We start from the raw sequence: 19,795 nt of genomic DNA, 5'->3' as shown, positions 1-19,795 counted from the left end.
CGCTTTTACCAACATAGGGTCTCCACTCCCTAATTGATTTGATCTTAAATGCAGGGTACATCATTCCCCGATATCTTTGCCAATATAGGGTATCTCATTCCCTGGCCACATTTTCCCAACATAAGGTACACCAATCCTTAGTTGAGACATCCTTTTGACAATAAAAGAACACAATCCAAAAAAAAATAAAAAATAAAAAACATGACATTTTCAGGGTACACCACTCCCGACCTTTTATTGCTTTCAATAAAGAAGTAGTTTAGAATTTTTTTACAATAACTCACGAAATTTTTCTAGTGCAAACTAGGGCAGAAAAATTTCATTCGATTGTTTGTTTTGGTGTCTGAGTAGGTTTTACCTCGAGGCACAAGATTCGAGATGACCAAAAGAAGAAGTCTCAATTCAGAATAAAAGAAAAGAAAAAAAATAAGTGAATCCAAAATGCAAAAGCAATTGAAAAGATGTGGAATGCTAAGACATGAATGAAGCCACGAGCATTGGAGTCCCGTTTTGATTAGAAGAAGCTATAGAACAATGAACTAGAACCTACAGCTAGCGAGCATCAAGGTTTAGATCAGAGTCTGCATGAAGAACCAGTCAAGACTCAAGATCAAGTTTCTGAAGACTCATAGATAGGAATCTTGTAACTCATAATTGATAGGCTTGTTTAGTTTCTTTTTTATTTTGATATAATAGCAGGACCGCAGACCGGAGCCTCGACGAAACCTCACTCGACTCCTCAACTCATCATTCCACCATTCTCTTTGAACTACACGCGACCTAATTCCCCTATAACCCGGGATATATAGGCTGTCCAAAACCAAGACTCGGTTGCACCTTATCTTTTATTTCTTTTCCTTTTGAATAATGGTTTGGTCAAAAATTAGTCACGTGGCTCACCTAGTCTTTGCCTGAAAACTCTTCATGTTTCCAAGCAAAGAGGGGCAGCTGTGAGCACCTAATTTTTGACTATATTTAAATTTTTATCACCTTCTACTATGTAAATATTTTCAGAATTTAATATATATTTTTTAGCTTTGTTACACACACACACACACACACACACACACACACACACACACACACACACACACACATATATATATATATATATATATATATATATATATATAGAGAGAGAGAGAGAGAGAGAGAGAAATTATTAATAATTTAAAAGGTCAATTATTACTATTAGTATTATTTTTATTATTATTTTTATCTTTATTTTTAAATAAAATGAATTAAAAACCAAAAATAAATAAAAATTAATTCTTATTTTTAAAACAAATTTCGGATGGGAATTAAAAAATAGGAAAAGTAGAAATATAAAATTGAAAAGTAAAAGTAAAAGTAGGTAGAAATTATTTAATAAAAAAAGTAAAAGAAAGTGAAAAATTTAAAAAATAAAAGTAAAAGAATGTGGAAATTTAAAAAATGAAAAGTAAAATAAAGTTGGAATTAAAAAATAAAATAAGGGTATCTGATTTTTTTTAAAAAAAAAGTAAAAGTAAGTGGAAAATAAAAAAAGAAAAATAAAATAAGTGGGAAATAAAAAAAAAAAGAAAAGTAAAAAAGTGGGATTTTAAATATATTAAAAGTAAAAAAAGTGTGAAATTAAAAAATAAAAGTAAAGGAAAGTGGGAATTTTTTTTTTTAAAAATAAGAAAAATGGGAAGTGGAAATTCTTCTTAATTAAAAATAAAAATCTAAAAATTCCGAAACTTTTTCTATAAATAGAAGAGAAATGTGATGAAAAAAAGAGGGAGATAGAAAGGAAAAAATAGGGAGGAAGGAATTGAGAAAAAATTATTTTCTTCTTCTAGGATAAGAAAATTTCTACTCGTGTCATTCTTTCTTCGGCTTTCTTTCGAAAAATCCAGCAGCTTCACCACCCCAAAACCACCAGCCCTTGACCACTTTTGAGCCATCATTAACCCCCCCTCCCCCCCAAAAAAAGCTCGCTCCAAAAATAGCCATTAAATCGTCAGTTTTGCAAGGTCGATTGAGATTGCAAGTTGAGATTTGTCGCTCGAGTTTTCCGTGGTGCGAAGGGTCCAGTTGAGAGCTATCCGATCATTGAGTGGTTGTAATTTAAATCCACAATCATCAATACAAAGGTTCACTTCTCTTTCTATTTTTTTTCTCATTAATGTTTTGGGTCGCTCTGTTTTAATTTAACTTTGAGTATGATATGATTGAGTTCGCATCTGAGTGTGCTAAGATTAATTTGTTCTCATGTTGAGTATTTGTTAAGATTAATTTATTGTCCTTTTTAGTAGTTCATATGGTAGATTTTATTGATGAATATGTATTAATTCGTTACTTTTCTTGTTTATTCAATGAAGTAATGGCTTTCCATTTTAGCATGCTTTAGTTTCATTTTGATCTCCTATCTTAGTGACTAAATTGATCCTGCCTGTATCTATCTTTTCCTGCCATAAATTTAGTCTAATTTCAAATATTGGTTAGCAGTAAAATTATAAGAGATTAGGTTGGGCCATGATTGGTGTAAGACTTTAATTGAACTTCCCTAGCATATTTATGGGCTAATTGTTGCACATGACCAAAAACAAATAAACATTCACAAGCTAGCCAACTTTTTCCATAATTAATTTACTTCATTTCCTCCATAACAATATACATACCTCATGACCTTACAATAATGTCAAAATTAGTACTTGAATAATATTCGAACACCGTAGCTTGATTTAGGCGCGATTAATAATAAATCATCATGACTATGGGTACAGTTCTTGTGGCATAGTCATAATACGTAAACCCCAATTCAAGTGCGCGTTTAACGCGACTTGACCATAACTTTAAATAATAATAAAAATAAACATGTTGTAAATTGCGGGTGCGTTTCATGTGGCGCGGTTCGCAATGTGTACCAAAACGACAAGTGTGCGACATCGCGACTTGTTCAAATAAATTTCATAAATATTAAAAAGCGGTAAAAGACAAAAATGCACAATGGGTTTAAAACACGTAATAAATCAGATAATTACTCCAAGTATTAATTGTTACGCGACCGTGCTAAAACCACGGAACTCGGGAGTGCCTCACACCTTCTCCCAGGTTAACAGAATTCCTTACCCGATCTTCTGTGTTCGCGGACCAAAAATAAGAGTCAAATTTCCTCGATTTGGGATTCTAAAATAAATCAGCGACTTGGGACACTATAAATTATTCCAAGTGGCGACTCTGAATAAATAAATAATCCTATTTCGAATAATGTCACTTAAATTGGAAAAACTCTCTTATCCCCTACCCCCTCGGGAAAAAGGAGGTGTGACAGTAGTAAACCCGAAGTTTACTGATATAAATAGCTATTATATTGAGACCACAAATGATTGGAAGATTGAAAATCTTTATGTTTCCACAATCATAGGGGGTAAAATAATATGTATGTAAGAAGTTAACCGCCTTATTTTTCAATTTGTACTACATCATGTATCACAATAAACCAGAAGTTTACTAATGCAAAAGCAGTCATAGTAAACCAGAAGTTTTACTGAGGCAAAAGCAGTTATTGTAAACCAGAAATTTACTGATACAAAGGTAGCCAGAGTAAATCAGAAGTTTACTGATGCAAAAGTTTATGCCATAGTAAACCAGAAGTTTACTTAGAGATAGCACATGCCATGATAAACTTGAAGTTTTCATTTGCCATTTTTAAATGAGCTATTCGAAAATTCAGATAAGCATATATTGATGAACTAGAAGATTCTCCAAGAACTCTCTTATGTTGCTTGTTCTCATAATAAATTGATTATACCAGTTAAAGTTGGGACTAAAATCCCTAACCCATTCACCTATCATGTGAACCACTTATAGATGCATATATGAGATGGTTACATGTGTGTTTATTGTCAACCTGCAGTTTGGTATTTGAAATTACCTTTCTCAAGTAAGAGCATAATTTTCAGATTATGAAATCAAGATAGTTCATCTTGATGATGCTAGTTTATATCCAAACTAGTTTAGCATTAAATACCTCATATTAATGGCTAAACTATTGCTTATGAGAACAAAGCCTCATGTGTTGGTCTAAGATTTTCTAAATTGCATACAGCAGCACTTGTATGCATCACACCAACAAAATATGATAAGTCATCCTCTCACAATTGGTTTAGGATCAGAAACCAAATATTTTTATTATCTAATAACTTTTGATGTGTGGTATATGATTAATTTCTCTACCATAATGCACAAAGATAGGCTTCCCAAAGAAGATTGGGGATATAAGTTAGTTTTTCTAACATTTGGGGGATGGAATAAACAGCTGGAAAATATGCTATATGAATCGAATTATCATTAATATGATCCTCACTTAAGAAGATAATTCAAGTCAAATGCCAGAAGTATTTGCTGATCCAAAATTCAATATCATATTTCAGCTACAAATGCTCCTATTAAAATTAAAGTCCATGAAGGATAAAGTTTACTGCACGCATAAAGCATAGTAAATCGATCGGTTCCAAAGGTAATAATCCTTGAAAAATAATATGAGCAAATGGTTAAAATGATCATAATGAGGAGGAAATGAGCTCTAGAAGAGCCTACGACATAACATTTCATGAAACTCCAGAAGAAGTTCAGGTACCTGAAAATAAAGAAAGTGATGAGATCTCAACAAGTTATGTTGCTTGCAAACTGATACGAAATAATCGTCGACGATATATTTGATACAATATAGTGCATAATATTGTAAAAGATTGTGAGGATCGGACCTGCAGTCCAGACACTTGAAGATGTCATGCCATTTAAATGTAAGTCATAACCTATATGACTCATTTGATTAATTCTATATGAAGATCCCTGAAGGATTTAAAATGCTTGAAGCAAATTCAAAATCTCGGAAAATGTATTCAATCAAATTACAAAGATCTTTGTACGGTTTAAAGCAATCTGGGCACATGTGGTAAAATCGCCGTAGTGAATATTTGTTAAAAGAAGGTTACATAAATGATGTTATTTGTCCATTTATTTTTATAAAGAAAATGGCATCAGAATTTATTATACTTGCTGTTTATGCTGATGACATAAATCTTGTTGGAACTCCAGAAGAGCTCCAAAAGGCAATTGAATATCTTAAGAAATAATTTGAGATGAAAGATCTTAGAAAGACAAAACTTTGTCTTGGTCTGCAAATTCAATATTTAGCAGATGGGCTCTTTATCCATCAATCTGCCTATACATAAAAGGGTCTTAAAACACTTTTACATGGACAAAGCGCACCCATTGAGTACACCAATGATTGTTCGATCACTTGAAGTGAATAAGGACCCGTTCCGACCTCCAGAAGAGGATGAGAAACTCCTTGGTCCTGAAACACCCTATCTCAGTACAATTGGTGCACTTATATATATTTTGCTAATACTACAAGGCTTGACATAGCATTTTCTGTTAATTTACTAGCAAGATATAGCTCTTCTCCTACACAGAGACATTGGAATATGATTAAGCATATATTGCGATATTTAAAGGGAACTCTTGATATGGGTTAGTTTTATGCTAACAAAGGTAGTGCAGATCTTGTTGGTTATGCAAATGCATGTTATTTATCTGATCCCCATAAAACTTGATCTCAAACTGGGTACGTATTTACATGTGGAGGTACTATCATATCATGGCACTCCACAAAGCAATCTATTGTTGCTACTTCTTCAAATCATGCTGAGATAATAGCTATTCATGAAGCAAGTAGGGAATGCGTATGGTTGAGATTAGTGATTCATTTCATTCGAGAAAAATGTGGTTTGGATTGTGATAAAAGATCCACAATTTTATACGAAGACAATAATGCATGCATAGCCCAATGAAAGAGAGGATTTATAAAAGGAGATAGAACGAAGCACATTTCACCAAAATTATTTTACACACATGATCTTTAGAAAAATGGTGACATTGATGTGCAACAAATCCGTTCAAGTGACAATCCGGCAGATTTGTTCACTAAATCTTTGCCAACTTCAACTTTTGAGAAGGTGGTATACAAGATTGGAATGCGGAGACTCAAATACTTGAAACAAGGTTTTCATCAGGGGGAGTGAAATACGCATTGTACTCTTTTTTTCTTACTAAGATTTTTTCCCATTGGTTTTTTCTTGTAAGGTTTTTAATGAGGCGGCTAGAAATCCGTATTACTAAATATGTGTACTCTTTTTCCTTCACTAGGATTTTTTCCACTGAGTTTTTCCTAGTAAGGTTTTAACGAGGCACATTATCTTTTAATGAACATCCAAGGGGGAGTGTTATGAAAATATTATATTGTAGATGTCCATTCGTTACTCCGCTATAGATAATCTTCCTGAAGAAGATTATCCATTTAGTACTCTGTTGAAGTTTATCTATAAGTAGCTGATGCAGGCAGGTTGCAAGCAACTCAATGAAATGATTTGCAGCAGCTTCTTATTAAACATGCATGTTGCAAGCAGCTCATGCAGACAACTTACAAGCAGCTGATGCAAGCAGGTTGCAAGCAACTCAATGAAATGATTTGCAGCAACTTCTTATTAAACGGGCAGGTTGCAAGCAGCTCATGCAGACAACTTACAAGTAGCTAAAGAAAAGCCTTGCAACTGTTTCCTGAAAAGCCTCACAGTTTCTTCCTTTCTTTTATAAATAGAGGAGTTTTCAGTTCATTATGAACATAACTTTGAAAGTTGAATAAAATATCAATCTCCCTCTATACTTGTCTTCAGTTTATTTCTTTTATAGTCTTTATTTTATAACAGTATACTTATTTAAAATTTTTATAATCAAAATGCTTATTTTTTAAAGTAAAAAATATATAAAACTGTATAATTACTGTGCTGTGAAAACATGACGTGTGCGAAAAAAAGAAAAAGAGACGAACAAATATGTTGGTGGCTTATGCGCCGTAAACTTAATTACGATACTACCCCTTTTTATTCTATATAAAAAGCGTAGGCACTAATCTCCGCCAGTAGGGTTTTGGAGCTCACGTCTCTTGAATACAGAAGAAGCCGCCGCCGCACAGAGCAAGATTTGAAACCTAGCAATGGTTTGCCCTAATCCCTTACTCTATATTCTCTTCGCTAATATACTGCTAAGATTATTGTACTGATCAATGTTTTGGAACTTATTTTCTGATTTTTGGCTATCTCAGTCGCTCGTTGCAAATGAAGAATTTCAGCACATTCTTCGTGTGCAAAACACCAACGTCGATGGGAAACAAAAGATCATGTTTGCTTTGACCTCAATCAAAGGTATCGGTCGTCGTTTTGCCAACATTGCCTGCAAGAAAGCTGATATCGACATGAACAAGAGGTTAGCCCCTTTAAACTGGCAGTTCTTTAGCTCTCACTGAAGATTCCTCAAGTGTATTAAATGTCCATTTGCATTGGTGTTTCTATTTTCCCCTTTTAGCTTGTTGCCTTGTTAAAGATTCCATCTTTTTATACTATTGATTTGACAAAGAAATATTAGTTTTGTTTGCTGGTTTTTAGATGTATTCTGCTTTTTAACCTTTCAAAGATTAATTGGCGTTTTATTTTGTAATTGTTTTTGTCTTGCATTAGTGAGTTCCTTTTGGGATTATATTCTCTATTAAGCAACAGATTCAGTAAAAAGATTGAATTAGATGCTAAGATGTCCCTTCCACTGCCTTGAGTTAAACATTAACCAGCAATTTAAATTTAGTTAAAGTCATGAATAAAGATGATAGAATATATTTTGTCTAGAGCCTGATGGCTCTTTGATTTTTCTTTGGGACCTAGAGTGATTATCTAATTGTTGTAGAACAGAATGGCTTTTTTCTTTTGGCTGCCAAGCGAATGGCCTACTCCATTTTTTAGCAGGGAATTTGAACTAGCCATATCTTTAATTGTTTTTTATCTCTCTAGTACATGGCATGTGCAACTTCTTTAAGACATTTTTAACAGTTTCAAGCGGGAAAAATTTCCATCCCCCCTTTTCTTGCTAGCAAAGAGTCCTATTTGTTCTTACCTATCCAATGAAATTTTGGCAGAGGATTAAAGATTCTCTTTCAGCTCTGTGGCTTTAGCTTTAGAATTTTCTGTGCATTGTTCTTTGAGATTTCTGTGAAGGTTGATTTCATCTGTAGTTTGCTGGGCATGATATGAGGGTAAAACAGGAGTTAACAATCCTATAGATTTTTTTACTGCTTTATATTTATTTCTTGAAAAATTACCTGAGTTTGCTTTTATGCTCTGTTCTGTAGGGCGGGTGAACTTACTGCTGCAGAGCTTGACAGTGTGATGGTGGTTGTTGCAAATCCCCGTCAATTCAAAATACCTGATTGGTTTTTGAATAGGCAGAAGGATTACAAGGATGGGAAATTTTCACAAGTTACCTCTAATGCTCTTGACATGAAGCTTAGGGATGACCTCGAACGCCTGAAGAAGATCAGGTAGTTTACCATTCAATGCTTTTGCTGTTTAAGTATTCCTCTTTTGTCTTTAGTAATCAAAATATGGTGAATTCTCACTTGTATTTCTCAAATAAGGGAAACATATGGTCGTTGAGAAGTAGTTTTCTAAACCTTGCTTCGCTGTGTTTGCTTTTTATTTTTTTATCTTTATTAAATCTATATCATCTGATGGTTACAGGAATCATCGTGGTTTACGTCACTACTGGGGTCTCCGAGTGCGTGGTCAGCACACAAAGACCACAGGGCGCAGGGGGAAGACTGTTGGTGTCTCGAAAAAGAGATAAATCATCTACTTGTCCGTTTCAGTTTGTTATGTGCTTTCTCTTTATGTGCTCCGAGCGATATATATTTAAGATGTTTTACGGGATTTTGTGTTGGTATGCTTAAATTTTCTTTTCCGTTGGTGGATTACAGTATAATTTTGTTCGATAGTGACACGGATTTCTCTGCTTTATGATCTAGGTTTTGCAGATTGCTCTTGAATTAAATTGAATGAGTAGTTCCTTAAACGAACTCTGTTCTTTCGGCTGTTTGAATGACGGGTTGGGGGTCTGAATTTGAGCATCACAATGTTGTTTCTAGGTTAGTCCCAGCACTCGGGTAAACTAGCTATTAGGAAGACTAGTATTAGAGCTTATGGCACTGAATGATTACCCCCCGTGCGACTTAAATCTATTTCAGTAGAGAGCTCTTTGGATGCTTTGATCTACCCCGGGGATGTTTCGTTTAAACCATGCACTACCAGGGCTAATAGTTGATACTCGTAGGATATACTATACCCAAGTACAGTAGCATTATTGAATGTATGGGCAATTCATAGGTATCCTTAAGTGTTGAAAGGCCCTACAAACTCAAGCCTGAGAGCTTCTTGATAAATATACAAGTACCTTCCATTTCTATCAGGTAGGAGAACTTGTGCTGGTCTTCCCTTGGCAGAAGAGAATGCTAATCTTTATTTTGGCTTTCGTTGCTGCTGTACGATTTACGAGGGATGTTTCTTTTTTGGCTGCTAAGTAAGCTAAAATTTGTGGACAATTTTGGTGTCGATTAGTAGCTTGACAATGATCAACAGCCTTAGAACAGATATTATGCGTTTATGGGTTATGATGTGGACAAATAGCACTGTAATTAGGTTTTTGTCATTGCAATGGCCTGTTAGGTCAGCGCTCAATGTCCGTTGATATTTTTTTTAAACGGGCCGTTGATGTTATTTATTCACCCTTTCTGTGACCCATCTGGTTGTAACGGTCTGTAACAAAAATAAAAAATGTAGCAGTGAATTCTGGATTTTGTACAAAAGCCTAGCAGGCAATGACGCACATTGGTTCTATGCCACTGTAACGGAGCAACGGAAAGGCTTATCAGAAATTTGGCTGGATAAATATTGACGGATGGGATATGAAATTCCTTTTGAACAGCTAAAGATATGAAAAAAGAAATTGAAAAAGCAGCAAAAAGTAGCTATTAGAACGGATTGGCTTGGTCCGACCTCCCCAGCGCGGTAAAGCTGACCTAACCCAGCGTGGTAAGTTTACCGCTTGTAAAGTAGTAGTTGAAAATTAGTACTATATATGTCTGCGCTAATACAAAAAATAAACTTTGATAGTTGTCTCAGTAGTACCCTATATAAAATTCTTTAACAAAAAGAATATGAGAAATATTCCACACTAAATATGAAATTATCCATTTAAACCAATATATATGAACTTGAATAAGAAAAATAGAAAACAATACCGAAGAAGGAAAATTGCTAGTGTAAAAATCTGGAGGATATACAAATCAGAATCTTTCGTCTTCCTTGATCTAAGACCTTTTTCTCGCTATTTGTTTCCTAGTATGAATTTTTGATCCCTATGTTTTTCCCGTTTGGTGTCATAAGGTTGATATATCAAATGAAAATTAAACAAAAGCTAAGAAGTAAAGGAAACAAAAAGAGAAATAGAAAAGGAAAACGAATGAAGAAAAAGAAGAAAAATCAATCAAATGCACATATGCTTCTCCAATGCCTTTTTTATTTTATTAATTTCTTTCATCTTTTTGTATATCTCTATTCAATTTTTTCTCTTGGTCTAAATTTCTAATTGCAGCAACCCAAAGCTCCTAATTCTTTCACTAATGTTTTAGTTATTTTCCAACGTTTTGATTGTTTAATACAGCTTAATTCTGAAATCAAAATGTTTGATTATCCGTGCTATTTATTGCCAAATATTTTATTTTTATATACTCTTTCATATATATATAAAATCCATCTGGAAATACCTAATTAACCTAAATAAGAACTTCTCCATAGAGTGAAACTGGAAGGTATTAAGATAAATTATACCTGTTTAACGGTCGGGTTGATCCGGTTCCGGACCGGCCCAGACCGGAATTAAACCGGATCGGCCCGGACCGGACCGGTGGTAGGGGGCTGGGTAGGGCTGGGTTTGGGGGGTAAGGGGTTGGTACATTTATATTTTCCTTACCGGTTAACCGGATCGGTCAAATCCGGTGAAGAAAAATCACCGTTGAACCAGTTAACCGGACCGGCCCGGACCGGTTCAACGACTATTTGTTTTTTTAAAAAAAAAAATTCATTTGACCGTTGGCAACGATCAGCTTCCAATTTGATTGTTGCCCAACGGATATTTTGCAAGAATAGCCCTTTTTTGAGTAATATTTTTAAAAAATAACACTTTTTGTAATCACTAATTTAGCCCTTTGAAAAACTATAAATACACCCCCCTCTTCTTCATTTCTTCATTCATCTCTCATTTCTCAAACTCAAATTCTCAATTGTCATTTTCTCATTCTTCACCTAAATTGCAACAAACTATTTGGCTCTCATTTTTTTTGGAGTTTAATTTATCGTATTATTTGAAGTTTGAAGTTTGAACTTTGAACAATTGACGTTTCTTCGTGGTAACATTGGAGTTGCGAAAATCATCAAGTGTTCAATTTATTGCGGAATTTGGTGCACTCCCTCCAATTCTTTCTCTTATTTACTATATTATTTGCATATTTAATTTTTGTTAGTAGTTAAATTTTCACAATATGTTTAATGCTGCAAAAAGAGTTTGTAATAAGGTTGTTAATCGGGATAATCGGGAAAATTAAAAAAGAGGTACTACTTCAATATCTAGTAGTAATTTAAATGACTCTACACATATTTCTGAAATATCACCTGATAATAATATAGATTATGAACAATTACAGGAAGATTTCGGTATAGAAGATAATGAATTAGAAATTGAAGATGAGACACCACTTACACCTAGTAGTGTTGGAGTTGGTAGCAGTGGTGGTGGTTGTGGCGCTAGTAGTAGACCACCTGTGGCCCCGACTACTAATCGGAGAAAAAGAAGTAAGGTTTGGAAATATTTTGACGAAATAGAGAATTCTAATAGAGTTATATGCAAAATTTGTAAAGATGATTTTAAAAATAAGACCAGAGAAAGTTTATGGGGGACTGGAACACTTAGTAGACATATGAAAATTACTCATCCTATAGAATGGGGTTCTGATTTAGATGAAAAGCAAGGAACTCTAAACCCTAGTACTGGAGGATTTATGAAATATGATAAAATGAAGGATCGTGAGGAGTTAGCAAAAATGATTGCTTTAGTACATATAGCTGAAATTTCTTTTCTACTCTCTGAATTTAAGAAGAAAGAAAAATATAAGGATGATGTTGAAAAAATGCAAGCAAAATTCAAAAAATATTTCTTTCCAATTCCCCTGACTTACTTAATTGGTGCTGTTTTAAATCCTTCTATAAAGATGTCTAATTGTCACCAATTAATCAATGCTTTATATACTTATATGGAGATTGGACCAACTGAAATTCTAAATATATATTGTTGTATGAACAAGCTAAATGATTATTTATAATAATTATTTAATTATTGTGCAAATATAATTGATGATGCTGCTATTAATGTAGGCAATGTTAATCCCACTATGCATTGTACTACTTCTACTGCATCTGCTACTATGGATGAAGATGAAGGCCTTGATGGTTATAATATTTGGGCTACATTTTCTTCCACTCAAACCAGTAGCAGGAACATTGATGAACTTCAATTCTACTTGCAAAAGCAATCAGAGCCTCGCACAAAGGAATTTTCACCGTTGGAATGGTGGCATGAGAATGAAAAGCAATTTCCTGTTCTTTTCGCTATGGCTCGGGACGTGCTGAATGTGTCAATTTCAACTGTTGCATCAGAGAGCGCATTTAGTCAAACAAGACAACAACTAGGAGACACCCGTCACTCATTGGGAAGCAATGCTTTGGAAGTTTTAGTATGTTTTAGAGATTGGATTAGATCGGAACGAAGAAATCAGGGACGTGAAGATGTTGATAAACCAGAAGACGAGGAACTTGGAGATATAGTAACACATAGTCACCCATCTGGCTTTAACACTCTAGAAGATGGCCAAGAAGTTCATATTGATTATGAATAACTTACTAAGGCAATGCAAAACCTTTGAAGTTCTGGATTTATATTTAATAATTAAACTTTGAATTTACTCTTTTTTTGTTAATTTAGTTGTTAAATGTAAACTTTAATTTGCAAGTTTGAAATAAAAAAAAAACTTACAAATTATAAGTTTTTTTCCATCTTCATTGTATTCTATTATCTTAAATTCTTAATGAAGTATAAGGATTTTAAAACCTTTACAAAAAAATTTGGCTCGGCCCGTAACCATTCCGGTTCATTAAATCATCAGATGGGCCCGGACCCAGTAAAACTGGTTGGGAAAAACCGGTACCGGCAGGATTGGTGACCGGCCGGTCATATTTTTCTTCAACCCGGACCGGACCGGCCTCCTGTCCCCTTTAAGATAAATTCTCTTTCTTGTTATATTTTGAGATTTTCATCGTCAAAATTTTCCATATGATTTATAAAAAGGAAAAAAAAAAATATAATTGAAAGAAGACGGAGAAAGAAAATTGCGACTTCAAGATCAGCAAAAGACCGAGAATCAAATTGCATCAAGTTATTTCTTTTTAGCAAAATTTGCAAGGGCTCTCCAAATCTTTTTACATATAAACTGGAGGATACAAATCTTTCATCTATGTCAAAACATATTTGGCCTAATTCCGAAATAAGATGTGCTACTAAATATTGTTTACGATATGGATAAATCATAATAAAAACAAATGTCATTTTCTATTACAAAATTTATGGACGCGCACACTATGCGTTTCATCTCTATCTGAAATGAACAAAGACATGAGGATCAAATCCAAAAAAATGCATCAATTCATGTATTAAAGTAGCTTTGATTTGGTGCTTTTAGAATAAATGACACAGCACTACATACTGGACAGTTTATGTTCCGCTTCCTTCCGGCTGGTCCTTGCATATAAACTAATAAATCAAATGAACAACAATATGCTCAAACCAAGAATACGGTAATGAAGAAGAGAAGACGGAAAACAGTTGAAAGGCGATGCAAACTTTTCAATTCTCCATTATTATACACAAATAAAGAATAATTAATAGCTACTCTTTTAAAGACATTGAGTAAAGGGGGGAAAAAGAACTAAAAAGATAGGGCACAAATCATTAAAAAGATAGGATATGGTGCAAATTAAAAAAGAGGACACACATTAGGGGTGCAAAATGGAAAGAACTCAGAGACAAATTGACCCATTATAACAAGGAAAAAAGCAAAAATTTGAGAAATTAAGAAGATAAACAGTTTTCTTGGCCATCCAAGAGAATTTCAAATCACCTCTTCGAAGACCATGATATATATATATATATTTCCTTTAATAAAAGTTAAATTCTTCTTTTCCTATAAATTTCTGCTATTTTTATGATAAAAAGAAGGAAACTAAGGAAGAAGAAATAATTAGAAAAAGTAAGTAGAAAGAAATAACGATAGCACCAATTTTGGACCATTTTCATTAGATCTTTCTCCCAAAACGAACACCTTCTTTCTCCCTCACCTTCTTCCCCTTTGGTAACAACGGAAGTCCTTCTCCTCTCAAGCACAAAACAAATATCTTCTTTCGTTTCTTCCTAATTCGCTGTGAAATTTTAGATATGTTTCTTTTTGTGTCGCGACAAAAATTCCAACCTGTCGTGATGGCGCCTAACACATTACTAGGCAAGCCGACAATCACATAAAACATACGCATCTGAATTAAAACGTGATTTAATAAAATCAACAGTGGAAAATCTCATACAATCCGATAAAAACAACTGTAACTCTACTACAACCATCCTAAAACCTGGTGTCATCGAACACATGAGCACTACAATATCTCAACATAAACAAACTCTAGTATAACTATTTGAATAGTAGAACAGTACTGAAGAAAATAAAAGGAAGAAGAAACAAGGTCTGCGGGCGTCATAGCAGCTACTTCAAAGTCTCCGAGCAGGTACTAGCACCACCCTAGCAATCAGGGCGTCCAAATGTACCTGGATCTTCACACGAAGTGCAGAGTGTAGTATGAGTACAACCGATCCAATATACTCAATAAGTAATAGAGCTAACCTTGGGCTGAAAGTAGTGACGAGCTCAAAAGGATACAGTCCGAACCAATATAAAGTCAACACAGGTAAGATAATGACAATGACAACAAATAACTCAGAGAAATTTCCATAATCAACTCGTTCTGGTACAGAAATTTAGACATGCTTTCAAGTTCAACAATTAAAGCCCAACACTGATAAGAATATGTCAAGTACATCTAGTATGAGGAATGTTGCATCTCTGAGCTTACATGTCAGATATGCATGTTAAATATAATGAATCACAGTGATATTCCCCAGGTACTCACACTCTCAGAGTACTAAATCTGTCTGTCTCAATTACTCACTCATCACACACACACACACACACACACACACACACACACACACACACACACACACACACACACACACACACACACACACACACACACACACACACACACACACACATGTCTGGCATCAATGCCCCTCACCAAATCACGCGTATATATATATATCACTGTGCCTGCGCTCACTGTTGGCATGTTTGACTCTGGAGGGGCGGATCGTGCCCAAGCTATAATATAAAGCTTATAAGGCCTGATGCGGTGTGCAACCCGATCCATAATAATAAATAAGCCAATAAGTCCTGCTGCGATATGCTGCCCGATCCACATAATAATAATAATAATAATAATAATAATAATAATAATAATAATAATAATAATAATAATAATAATAATAATAATAATAATAATAATAATAATAATAATAATAATAATAATAATAATAATAATAATAATAGTAATAAAGCCAATATGGCCTGCTGCAGCGTGTAGCCCGATCCACAATAACACTCACAACACCTCTCTCAAACCCACCTCAGTCATCAATGTTTCAAGTCTTAAGGCTTAAAACCTCGTACTACTCAGCCCAAACAATAAAAATACGTGATGTAACAGTGAATGATAACGGAGACTGAGATATGATATGCAAACAAAGGATCATGACTGAGCACATAAATGCAGTTAAAGCAGATAACTCAAAACAACAGAAATAACCTCACTAGGCCTCAACAGAATAAACACATAACCTAAACATGTTTTCTAACATGAATTACAGTTCAATTACTCTAAGAAGTAAGGATTTTACGAATAGAACAAGACTTGATAACAACACAGTCTAAAATAATCAACCGAATCACGATTACCACGGTGCTCCCACACGCCCGTCACCTGCGTCACCCCATCACAAATCATATAACACATTTTTCAAGGATTTATACCCTCAGTTTCAAGTTTAGAAGTGTTACTTACCCAGAGTGCGCAACTCAATACTCCAAAAAACCCTTGCCTGCGCGAATCAGCCTACGAATGATTCGAATCTAGTCATAAACAACTTAATATAATCAATACAAGCTATAGGAATTGATTCCATACGATAAAGCTAAGTTCTTTAATCAAATTCAAAAAGTCAACCCTGGGCTCGCACCTCGGAACCTGATAAAATTTATAAAATCCGAACACCCATTTAATTATGATTCCAACCATACAAAAATCATTCAATTCCAATTACAAATCGGACCTCAAATCCCCAAATCTTACTCTCCAATACATAAACCACAAATCCCCCAAATTTCACCTCAAACACACACTATCTAGGTGGGAAAATCAATGGGTATTCAATATTAATGGACAAAAGTGATCAAAAGTTGCTTACCTCATGAATTATAGTGAAATCCCTCTCAAATATCGCCACTAGCCGAGCTTCTAAAGTCCAAAAATGAAGAAAATGGCTCAACCCCTCGACTATATCATTTTGTCCAGCAAAACTACTTTTGCAGTCACAATCGCCGCTTCTGCGGTCAACCATCCGCATATGCAGAAACTCACTTAAATGCCGACCCACTGCATCTGCGGTCCATAGCCCACACATGCAGAAAATATCCGCTTCTGCGACTCTTGATCCCCAGTCGCCTTCCGCTTCTGCTGACCAATGACCGCACCTACGGACGCTCTTCTGCGCACAATTATCCACTTCTGCGGACTTCCAATCCAGCTCCTCCTCTGCTTCTGCAGAAACAAAGACGCATCTGCGGGCTCGCAGATGCAGAAATAACCTCGCACCTGCGACCACTGCCCAGCTAACTAAACCACTTCTGAAACCCCTTGGCCGCTTCTGCGGCCAATTCCTCGCAGGTGCGGTTACACCAGAACTGAACCCAATAGATTTTCCATAAGTCCAAAATTCAATCAGATTTCAATCCGAATCACACCCGAGGCCCCCGAGACCCCATCCGAATATACCAACACATTCTAAAACATGATACAAACTTAGTCGGAGCCTCAAATCACATTAAACAACATCAAAAACATGAATCACACTCCAATTCTAGCCTAACAAAACTAATGAATTTCCAACTTATAAAATCGATGCCCAAACCTATCAAACTAACTCTGATTGAAGTTAAATTTTGTACAAAAGTCATATATGACACAACAGATCTACTCCAACTACCGAAATCCGAGCCCAGTATCAACAAAGTGAACTCTCGGTCAAACTTCTTAACCTTCCAAACCATCAACTTTCTAACTTTCGCCAATTTAAGCCAAAACGACCTACGGACCTCCAAATCAATATCCGGGCATACTCCTAAGTCAAAATAACCACACGAAGCTATCGAAACCATCAAAACTCCATTCTGGAGTTGTTTACACATAAGTCAACATCCGGTCAACTCTTTAAACTTAAGCTTCCAGCCTTGGGACTAAGTGTCACAATTCATTCTGAAATATCCCCGAAACCAAACCAACCACCCCGGCAAGTCACATAACCATAAATTAACATAAAATAAGAGATAAATGGGGAAACAGGGCTACAATACTCAAAATGACCAGCTGGATCATTACATTCTCCCCATCCTAAACAAACGTTCATCCTCGAACGAGTCTAGAATCATACCTGGAGTCTCAAATAGGTATGGATAGCTTCTCCACATCTCCCGCTCGGTCTACCAAGTAGCCTCCTCGACTAGCTAGCCTCTCCACTGAACTTTCACTAAAGTTATAGTCTTTGATCTCAACTTTCGAACCTGCCGATCCAAATAGCCACCGGCTCTACAGCATAAGTCAAATCCTCATCTAATTGAACTGTGCTGAAATCCAAAACTTAAGATGGATCACCATAATACTTTCGGAGCATAGAAACATGAAACACTAGGTGAACACCCGATAGACTAGGCGGTAATGCAAGCTTGTAGGCCACCTCTCCAATCCTCTCAAGCACCTCAAATGGGACAATATACCGAGGGTTCAACTTGCCCTTCTTCCCGAACCTCATCACACCCTTCATGGGCGATACTTTGAGCAATACTTTCTCTCCCACCATATATGCAACATCACGAACCTTCTGATCGGCGTAACTCTTCTGTCTAGACTGTGCCGTGCGAAGCTGATCCTGAATCAACTTGACCTTTTCTAAGGCATCCTGAACCAGATCTGTGCCGAACAACCTAGCCTGCCCCAGCTCAAACCATCCAACTGGAGATCGACACCGCCTTCTACATAAGGCCTCATAAGGATCCATCTGAATGCTCGATTGGTAGCTGTTATTGTAAGCAAACTCTGCAAGTTGTAAAAACTGATCCTAAGAAACCTCAAAATGCATAACACAAGCACGTAGCTTATCCTATAATATTTGAATGATGCGCTTGGACTATCCGTCCGTCTGGGGGTAGAATGCTGTACTCAACTCAACCTGTGTGCCCAACTTTCGCTGCACTGCTCTTCAAAATTACGATGTGAATTGCGTGCCCCAATCAGAAATGATGGACACCGGCACACCGTGAAGACGAACTATCTCGTGGATATAGATCTCAGCCAGCTGCTCTGAAGAATAGGTAGTCAAAACTAGAATCAAATATGCGGACATAGTCAACCGGTCCACAATTACCCAATTAGAATTAAATTTCTTCGAAGTTTGTGGGAGCCCAACGAGAAGTCCATGGTAACCCACTCCTATTTCCACTCAGGAATCTCAAGTCTCTGAAGCAAACCGCCCGGCCTCTGATGCTCGTACTTCACCTACTGATAATTCAAGCATCGAGCCACATACTCCACTATATCTTTCTTCATTCTTCTCCAATAATAGTGCTGCCTCAAGTCTTGATACATCATCGTGACACTCGGATGAATGGAATACCGCAAACTGTGGGCCTCCTCAAGAATAAACTCACGTAACCCATCCACGTTAGGCACACAAATCTGACCCCGCATCCGCAACACCCCATCATCTCCAATAGAAACCTCCTTGGCATCAACGTGCTGTACCGTGTCCTTAAGGACAAGCAAATGGGGGTTATTATACTGACGCTCCCTGATGCAATCCTATAAAGAACACCCCGAAACCACGCAAGCTTGAACTCGACTAGGCTCCAAAACATCTAATCTCATGGACTGATTGGCCAAGGCCTGAACATTTGATGCTAGCGGCCTTTCACCAACCGGAATATATGCAAGGCTAACCATACTCACAACCTTTCTACTCAAGGCATTGGCCACTACATTGGCCTTTCCGGGATAATACAAAATGGTGATATTTGTCATGCCCCGACCTCGAAGAGCACGACCGGCGTTCAACCGAGATAACCCGGCCGAGCAATCCTGTACAATACCTTCTACCCAAACTCACTCCTGAATAAAGGAAATATCCATTTCATTAATTAGACAATGGGGAGGATCATGTGAACAACACCGATTCCTTATCATTAGTTACATCATTTATAAAGTTCAAAATACATACACTTTCATAGTTTGAAGTGGAACGTGTGATACAAATACAACATTACTAGTTTGACTTCCCCAACACCAACATACCACCTACACTATGTCTACGGAGCCTCTAATAAATACAAAAGAGTACGATG

The 19,795-nt window shown here is 36.0% G+C and overlaps 1 protein-coding gene across 1 annotated transcript; it reads left to right on the top strand.

Annotated features, from left to right (window-relative positions):
- Positions 1 to 6,912: 6,912 nt before the first annotated feature.
- LOC107815982 (small ribosomal subunit protein uS13z/uS13y/uS13x-like) lies at positions 6,913 to 8,932 on the top strand. Its single transcript, XM_016641628.2, has 4 exons — positions 6,913 to 7,030; positions 7,136 to 7,296; positions 8,210 to 8,398; positions 8,598 to 8,932. Exons 1-4 carry the CDS (start codon positions 7,028 to 7,030, stop codon positions 8,701 to 8,703), a joined length of 459 nt encoding a protein of 152 aa, XP_016497114.1. The 5' UTR covers positions 6,913 to 7,027; the 3' UTR covers positions 8,704 to 8,932.
- The last annotated feature ends 10,863 nt before the right edge of the window (positions 8,933 to 19,795 follow it).

The sequence above is a fragment of the Nicotiana tabacum genome, chromosome 13, assembly GCF_000715075.1.
Source record: "Nicotiana tabacum cultivar K326 chromosome 13, ASM71507v2, whole genome shotgun sequence".
Lineage (NCBI taxonomy): Eukaryota > Viridiplantae > Streptophyta > Magnoliopsida > Solanales > Solanaceae > Nicotiana > Nicotiana tabacum.
This window is presented reverse-complemented; position numbering and strand designations above follow the sequence as displayed.

What these genes read in the sequence shown, in the direction of transcription:
- LOC107815982 (XM_016641628.2), top strand. An exon ending in GATATCGACATGAACAAGAG is followed by an intron (nt 7,297 to 8,209) that starts GTTAGCCCCTTT and finishes TCTGTTCTGTAG; the next exon opens with GGCGGGTGAACTTACTGCTG. An exon ending in GAACGCCTGAAGAAGATCAG is followed by an intron (nt 8,399 to 8,597) that starts GTAGTTTACCAT and finishes TGATGGTTACAG; the next exon opens with GAATCATCGTGGTTTACGTC.